Raw genomic sequence first — 8,254 nt, forward strand, 5'->3', positions numbered from 1 at the left:
GTCATACATGTATTTGAAGGTTAAAGGGTTCGTCGAAGTTAGGAAGTTAAATGCATAAGTTTCCACCTCGATAGATACCTAACCTGCTAACAGCATATTTACATGCTTGTAAAGGTTAGTAACTTTAACTGGCTAATAAACCAAAGGGCAAAACTTAGTCCGGAATAAAAGGTTCTTCTCTATAATATGATAGGATAATTAGTGAGTGGTGTCAAGAATGTTGGTGTCAAATTTTGCAATTTATTTTCAGACTCCTCCGGCAGATTCAATAAATAATACACGAACCGATATCTGCAATTTTGCATTTACTATTCAGAGATACGTTTAGCAATCAAAAAGATGCTCCATATTTCTCCAGAACTGCACGCGTTCTTCAAGTAAACCTATTTCGTTCGACAGGATAGTCCAGTCCTGAGCCGTCCTTCGTCCAATATGCGCATAGTTTAAAGGAAATTTCTCCGCGGGTATCCACTTAGGTATTATGGATATTTCAGGAGTGGGATTTCTAAACAGAAATAATTAATAAATCATAATAGCTGTAGCTAATGAAGCAAGACAAAACTCACCCTGTTTTTGCAAAGTTCGTCCACATGTACGGCATGGCCCATTTCATTTTTGTATCGTTCTTGTTTCCCTGAATGTCGAGCGATTTGTACCGAAACAAATATGGTAATTCGTCCGTATGGCAAACTCCTGAAGATATTAAACAATACAATAGATAAATAGCGATCTTTGCTTTGAAGACGTACCATAGTATTCAGGCCCTGCTTTAAAAAACACGCTCATTGATATGGGCCCACGATGATCGAATAAATAAGCATATGTAGTTCCGACCTTAGTTTTCTTAGAAGTAGCGAACCTATTGCGTAAAAATTTATCCATACCCCATGCGAACCAGCCATCTGTAAAAAGCTAAAATAGTCCGCCCAGGATTATTCATATCTTTTCAGAAAGTGCTTTGAAACTGAATGTTATATTTTCCATACATTTGTCAAGTTGAAGGAGTTCTTCTTCGACCAGTTATGTACTCTTTTGAAGTAAAAGTCATCAATTCGTCCTGTGATCTCGTATTGGATATCATTGGGTTTATTGTCATAATACAAGATTATCGGGATAGCTTCACTAAACTTCTCAGTAAAGTCCTCTTTTTTGAGGTTGAGCAAAGCTGCAAAAAGCAATTTACCGATATATTATGCATACGCTTTTTTCTTCAATTCAAGTCTTTACGTCCTGATTTGACTATTCCATCTCCGCTCAAGATGCCTATTATCACTGGAACTGCTGCGCTTGGCAAAATATCGTAATCGCGTGGATGCTTTGTCAAGAAAGCTTCTTCGCTTGGAGGCTCTACAACTGCGGGAAGAACGACTGCTGGATCTATGTCATATTTCTGAAATAGAATTTGTTGGTATTGAAAGCAGCTCGGCACATTGAGATTTGTTTCATTAGAAATTGAAATGTCTTTTATTAGTGAATTTATTCACACAAGTTTTGAAGCCATTGATAATGCATCAGATTTACGATAAGTCTCGAAGAACTTCCATTACCAACTAGAAAATTGGAACTCTAATTGCACAACTTGTTGATATCAAACGGCAAAAACTCTTTATGACGACGCTTAATCTATACGATTTGTAGTTTATGCAATTTTATGATATCAGGTACAGCTGGAGGATTACATAATGAAACCCATCATATGGGGTCCGGGTTTTCTTGAGGGACATGGAATGGAGTCCTTAACAGAATCAGGTCGATTTTCCTATTTCATGTGGACTTGATCATTTTCATTCCGGGCCGAAACCCGTACTTTCTGCGGAGGACTTTGGTTATAGCTGAGAGTTTCATCAGATTTTCAATCCGGATTCCGTTCGCACTGGCCCGGGATACGACATAGTATTTGACGTTGAAAATTATAGGTTTGGGTTTTCAATGCCTACGCCAGTCTCCTCGTTTCGGAATTATACAGCAATTAGGTCTTATTATAAACTTATATTGGAAAGCTAACTTGCCCTTCTTCTTCTTTTCGGGAGGATTGAGAAAAAGATTTTATTAAAATATGTATTCCCGCTCAATTTCGTCAACTTCAATGTTTTACGTCAGTCATGTTTAGAGGTAGGTGAACACATCTGCGCATTCGATGTCCTATTTATCCATTGCTTTTCCATTGGCTGTGATGAAGGAGCCCATAAAGCAAGATCGTCTCAAATGCTAAGCCAAGCTACGACTGATAGTCCCAACTTGTCGGGTCAAATGGCAGCAAGGAAGGTTCGGTCAGTGACGGCACAATCTTCACGAAGGATGTCGGAGCCGATTGATGGATCTTCTATTCTTCTATGACAATAATAATCTATCAGGACGATCAAATTAAGGAGAAATTTTCTTCCCCTGTAAGTTTTGCTTTAAGTCGTTGAAAACCACAAAATCTTACGGCCAAGGTGTCTATCTGTCTTTCACATGATCAGAACACTGGTATTGAAATTCTGGAGCAGCTTGTTGACTAGAACTGTTTCTCAAGAAAAGAGGCAATAGAGCAACCTCAACACCACTGCCAAGGAGGAATCATAACAAAGAAGAGAAAAGAAAGGAGAAGGAGAAGAGTAGAAGGTCGACTGAACAGTTATCATGAATATATTTTTGTGAATAAAATCATTCATTCGAGGGAACGGATATCATATTATATACCGGATATGCTTGGTACGTGGAAGTTATGTTGATCGGAAGAGAAAAGGACTGCAAAGTGTGGTATATCGGTTCATAAAATATATGTACATTCCCAAGTGCCAACTCTGCATATTGGAGTGGAGGAAGGTCCATAATATGGTCGGAAGGAAGTCTATTGAGGCAGGATGTGTTCGGGGCGGCCCATAGGGATAGATTCCTTCCCTCCCTCTTGTAATAATAATAATAATAATAATCGTTGGCGCAACAATCCATGTTGGATCAGGGCCTTGAAGTGTGTTAGAGCACTTCATTCAAGACCGTAACGGTAAACTAGGAGGCAATGTGGTCAGCATTGCGCTCGCCCGAGATTATTATCCTGATTTGACTCAGGTACTCATTCACAGCTGAGTCGACTAGTATCCGACGTCAAATCACGATACAAATTCCACTGTCGCCAGTGAGATTTGAACCGCGACCTTCCGTACGACAGCCTTGCGCTCTAACCACTCAGCTATCCGGACATCCCTCTTGTAATACCTCTCGATAATGTATACAACATTAAGGAACGATCTAGCCATGACAATTATCGGCAAGTTTGCAGACGGCGGCCACTTGGATGCAGTCTTGAGCTTTTTACATTCAAAGTAAATATCGGAATAGTCAGAAATTGCTAACACGAATTTGAGGGTTTAGTTATCTATTTATTACTGGAGTGATGAGAACTGCGACGTCTGCAACCCTTGAAGCTATACTATCCAATCCTGTCACTAGGTCATCCACTTCATGTCTACTCTGAATAGTAGCAAGGGTGAACCCTTGAAACCAAATGAAAAATTTGACCTCTCGCGGAGGGCGAGAATCTTCGTGAAAGAACGTAAATCATCAGCGGTATTTTTATTGTTCCTTAAAAGGAGAGTCATGAAAGCCTCGGTAGGGACTTTAAGTATCACGTTAAAAGCACACTGCTCGCTGGGTTATATGGAAACAAGTCAAAATACTGGAAGCTGAACGCTTCAGATATAAAGGAGCAATGTGACCGAAACCGGCTACAGGGTGCAACCTGTGCTCTATTTATGATTAATTCAAAACCCGAAAAAGGAATAAATTATTGTTCGAAAACGCCAGGTTTGGACTAGACTAGTTTCAGCTAATGCTAATACTTTTTATTAATGGTGGCTCTGAGCCCGCCATTTGCTGAAGAGCACAGCGGAGCCAGTTCCTATTCAAATTAGTGTGGCCCGGCATTAGTAGATAGCGGGCTCAACCATTGGACTACAATGAATTCACATGGAATATAAAATTTTGACTTTCTATAACTTTGATAATAATAATTGGATTTCCCTCAAACTTCCCAGAATTGTGTTATATTACCAATTATACAGATGCCAAATTTCTTACTTCTAGAATGTACTTAAGGGAGTTTCCAAATAAATTATTATTATTATTTTAACTGATATGGTAATGGGATGCATTTTGAGGCCTAGATTTTGTATCGATTGCATTACTGTGATTTTTTTCAGATTCTTCAGTTGGATAGATTCTGATAACAGACCTGTTTCACTTTTTGGGGCACACATTTGAGTTCTCACACTCCCATGTTTCACCCAATATAAGAAAAAGACTAAAGCACTAATTGAGCCATTTCATTTTATATCCTACATGACCATATTCAGTGAAAAAAATAGATCCTGCGTTCCGCATATTTGATGCCACTCATTGCACGTGCAGCGGTTTATTCTCACTAAACTTCGTGATGATTGCTCTAGCCCTTGCGGAGTAAATCTTGTATAATAGACGGACAGGCAGACAGACATCAAATCGGTTTTAATAAGTAGTCTCATATAACAAACGTGAAAAAGGGAAAGGGATGGCCCTATGTTTCATATTAAGCAGATTGGCCTCCTCTGAAGATACTTCTGAAAGATTTTACGGGATAGTAAAATAAGTAGAGTAAAAGCCCTAGCACCCGAAGCTGCGGCTCTATCAAACCTATCAAACTTCCATGAGTTTTCATTAAGGTTCTGTGTAAACACAAAACCTTATTAAAATCGGTTTACTGTCTGTCTGTCTGTCGGCCACACGCATTTTTCTCGGAGACGGTTGTAGCGATTGGCACCTCATTTGGTAGAAAGGTGGGAACTGTGAACGCTCACGCGTACAGCGAGTTACATCCTTTTATGTCGAAGTTAAGGGGGGTCCATGCAAAAGGGGGTGTACATTTTTTTTCATCAAATATAGCCAGGTGGGGTATCAAATTAAAGGTCTCGGTTAGTACTTTTCGAAGCCGGTCTTAGTTTTGACATTTGTTGAAAAGGTGGGAAGTGCGGGGGGTTGAAAGTGATCATTTTTTAACGAACCCATTCTCAGAAACTACCTAACCGAAAAATTTAAAAAAAATCAGGGGGCTGCCACTATATGGTGCCTAGGCTCCGAAATATCCTCCATAACAATACCTGTTCACATAAAGTTAATAATAGTGCATTCCTATAATTTTTAATAATTGACGGGAAACCCCCCTTAGGATGACCTCAGAATCACAAAATTTTGCTGCAATCTAGGCTACAGCATAGAGCATGATCATGCCAAATTTGGTGGTCGCACTATTCTTAACAAAGTTACACCAGGTCAAAGCTGTCGCTCCTCTGCAAATTCAAGACTATGAATGTCAATATCAATCAAAAGTGAAAATATTCACATATATGCATATTTTACGTGCTACATGCTAATGGGACAAATGCACACTCAAATCTTTTTATAAAAGAAATACACAAAACCTTTCATACCTGAAGCGTCTGGCTTCTGGTTTCCCGACTTGTTTTCATTCTTATTGGTTTGTCAAGCTAATATTTGGATTTGTCACTTTTTCTCCTCTATGTGTACTCGAGGTAATGTCAGAAAAAGGGACAAGAAACTACAGTTACAATCCTTGAAAGGATTGCACATATCAAGGATATCAATGGAAGTTAAAGAATTAAGATAATAAGAATTTGCGTTGTACCGGTCTAACAGTGAAACCGTCGCAATTGGGGGGAAAGCAAGGGAGTCCAAAGCACGGAGCTACATCAAAGGATATTTCTTGTGACGGACTTAAAGGGCATTAAGAAAGATTAGACCGATATAAAGTCAGATGAGGGGCACATGGCTAAATCAGACACTTTGAAAAGACTATTGACGATATTGAGGAGCAGCTTACATCGAGGTCTTAAAATGGTGTAGTAGCTATTGAGTGGCGTTTGCTAACGGCTCCTGTCAGCGTATTCTCAGAACACTAGCGAAGCAAGGTATTTAAGTTGTTTGTCGTTATTAGCTTGAAGTAAACATTAGCAAATAAAGAAAGAGGCAAGATAATTATTAGTAAATACTATAGTCTTAAGGAACTCCAGAAGAGGGAACGGAGGATTGAAGTGTGTAACGACCAAAAGATACTCATCAGAATAGCTTAGAGGGTGGTAAGTAAGCCAGGTAATAGTTAGTTGATTAATAGTTTGTGACCGACTGAATAACGTATCACATCTGAATCACGTACGAATGACGTACATCTCCTCTCCATCTTTCTCTTTATCCTTTATCCTGTTCCTGATGCTAAGTAAACAGTATGATCCTGACGGTCATGAGGCAAAGCACCTATGATGTTGAAGCTGCCATACTTTTCTCACACTGAAACAAAGCCTCCAGAACAGATGAGGTACCAGCCTAGCTATTGAAAAAGGACGAAAAGCATGTTACTTATCACTGCTTTTAATACTAGTGTTTTTGTCTACTTTAGGTATACGATGGCATGGATCGGAATATTCTGAAGATCAGATCGTTTAACGACGATAAAGTGAAATTTGTGAAACTACATACGTAACTGAGGATATGCAATACTGAAGTAAAGTTACCCGAGCGTCGAAAAAACAGCAAATAAGGAGTTTCTTCCAAACCCTCGATATTAAAATAGACTAAGGTTTTTTATTACTTAAATTGTACGTCACACCCTGGAAGGGAAACTTCAAGAAAGGCGGCGGTAATACGATGGGAGAATTCAATTGGTAGGACGCGGAAATAGCGAATATTATTATCATAGAAATCTGGCAGCCCATGTTCGACTAATGTTGTGAATATTACGCAACCAGCAGTCTTCACTTCTGTATCTTACTTCGTTAACATTTTGTCACCGTTCGTGAGAGAATAAATGGCATGAGCATAATTAGATAATACCGCTGGAGCAGGATTGAGAGTGACAGTTGCATCCAAAATTCAGAACGTAGGAATAAGAACAATTGATTATCCAGAATTTGGCCCGTATGAGTGCTTGTGCTTGATTACAGCACCCACTAGTTTGCCTCCTGCAACACCTGTGGATTCATAATACCTTATCTTCAAGAGGAAAACATTTTTGCGAAATTTTTAACACTTACAAATAGCTTCTTAATAGTGGATGCAACATCGACTGCTGATCTCGTACGAAGACAATCAATAAGAGGTTTCCAGTTCTCTCCTATTTTCGAACAATTTACAAGTTTCCCTATCTTTTCGGTGCGTCCAAGTACAACGGATTTTTCTCCAACTGCCCATATATCAAAATTTGTCCCAGATTGCAATACAGCTTTGTGGAAGTAACCTGCAATGATGAAGTCAAAAAGCAGAATTTGATATCTTTTACATGTAATCCATACAACATCCACAATGTCAACTCACCCTTTGACAAATATGAGTACATTTGAAGCCCAACACTACCTCCTCCTGCACTTTGCCCAAATATAGTCACATCGTTTGGATCTCCTCCGAAAACAACAATATTTTCTTTCACCCACTTCAGCATCATTAGCTGGTCTTTTAATCCATTATTTCCAGGGCAATCCCTGGTTCCTGTACTGAGAAATCCTAACACACCAAGGCGATAGTTTCCTGACACTAGAATAACGTTATGATCTAACAGTAGTTGAGGTCCGTATAGGTCCGAGTTTCCATTCCCTGACAGCCATCCGCCACCAAAAAGCCAAACCATGACCGAAAATGGTTTTAGACTAGTTTTCTCCTGAAATCGATTAATACATATTTCGTCTGATATATGAATATGCGAACCCAGCCCTTAAATTTAACTTACGGCAGGTGTGTACACATTAAGATATAGACAGTCCTCGTCTCCCAGTGTTCTGAAATCTCGTTCAAAGGTGTCTATTGATAGGCAGCTTGTTGGGTCGCTGTTTGCAAGCTTCTCGCCAGTCCACGGCTCTGCTGGCTGTGGACGCTGTAAATGTACCGAAGTAACAGGTATTTCAGTGACTGAAAAAAATCAATAACTGCTACTTACTCTGAATCTTAAATCTCCCAAAGGAGGCTTAGCGTACGGAATGCCTCTAAAAGCTCTTATTTGCTTGCCCTCCGCGCTTTGCATATAGCTCCCAACCAGGACTCCGCCATGCGGTAGTGTTATTTTAGGAGCTGAATCTGCAGACTCACAGTTCACAACATTGTTTGACTGGAAAACGGCTAATAATACGACGAAGGTAATAACTACCAACATTTCTTGAAATCTTCAGCACTATGCAGTAATTGTATGAAATTTAAAAACAGCTATCTGCTATCTTGAGTACACCTCCTAGATGCT

General features: G+C 39.5%; 1 protein-coding gene across 1 annotated transcript; it reads right to left on the minus strand.

Annotated features, from left to right (window-relative positions):
- Positions 1–270: 270 nt before the first annotated feature.
- LOC119654954 (esterase FE4-like) lies at positions 271–8,254 on the minus strand. The gene is made up of 9 exons (XM_038060611.1): positions 7,958–8,254; positions 7,751–7,894; positions 7,342–7,681; positions 7,062–7,264; positions 1,228–1,390; positions 987–1,165; positions 750–912; positions 567–693; positions 271–505 (listed from the first exon to the last, which is right to left on the minus strand). The coding sequence occupies exons 1-9, from the start codon at positions 8,168–8,170 to the stop codon at positions 325–327; spliced, it is 1,713 nt and encodes a 570-aa protein (XP_037916539.1). The 5' UTR covers positions 8,171–8,254; the 3' UTR covers positions 271–324.

Source organism: Hermetia illucens, chromosome 4, assembly GCF_905115235.1.
Source record: "Hermetia illucens chromosome 4, iHerIll2.2.curated.20191125, whole genome shotgun sequence".
NCBI lineage: Eukaryota > Metazoa > Arthropoda > Insecta > Diptera > Stratiomyidae > Hermetia > Hermetia illucens.

What these genes read in the sequence shown, in the direction of transcription:
- LOC119654954 (XM_038060611.1), bottom strand. Translation starts at nt 8,170, where the DNA reads ATGTTGGTAGTTATTACCTTCGTCGTATTATTAGCCGTTTTCCAGTCA. An exon ending in TGGGAGATTTAAGATTCAGA is followed by an intron (nt 7,895 to 7,957) that starts GTAAGTAGCAGT and finishes GTACATTTACAG; the next exon opens with CGTCCACAGCCAGCAGAGCC. An exon ending in CCACTATTAAGAAGCTATTT is followed by an intron (nt 1,391 to 7,061) that starts GTAAGTGTTAAA and finishes ATTCTATTTCAG; the next exon opens with AAATATGACATAGATCCAGC.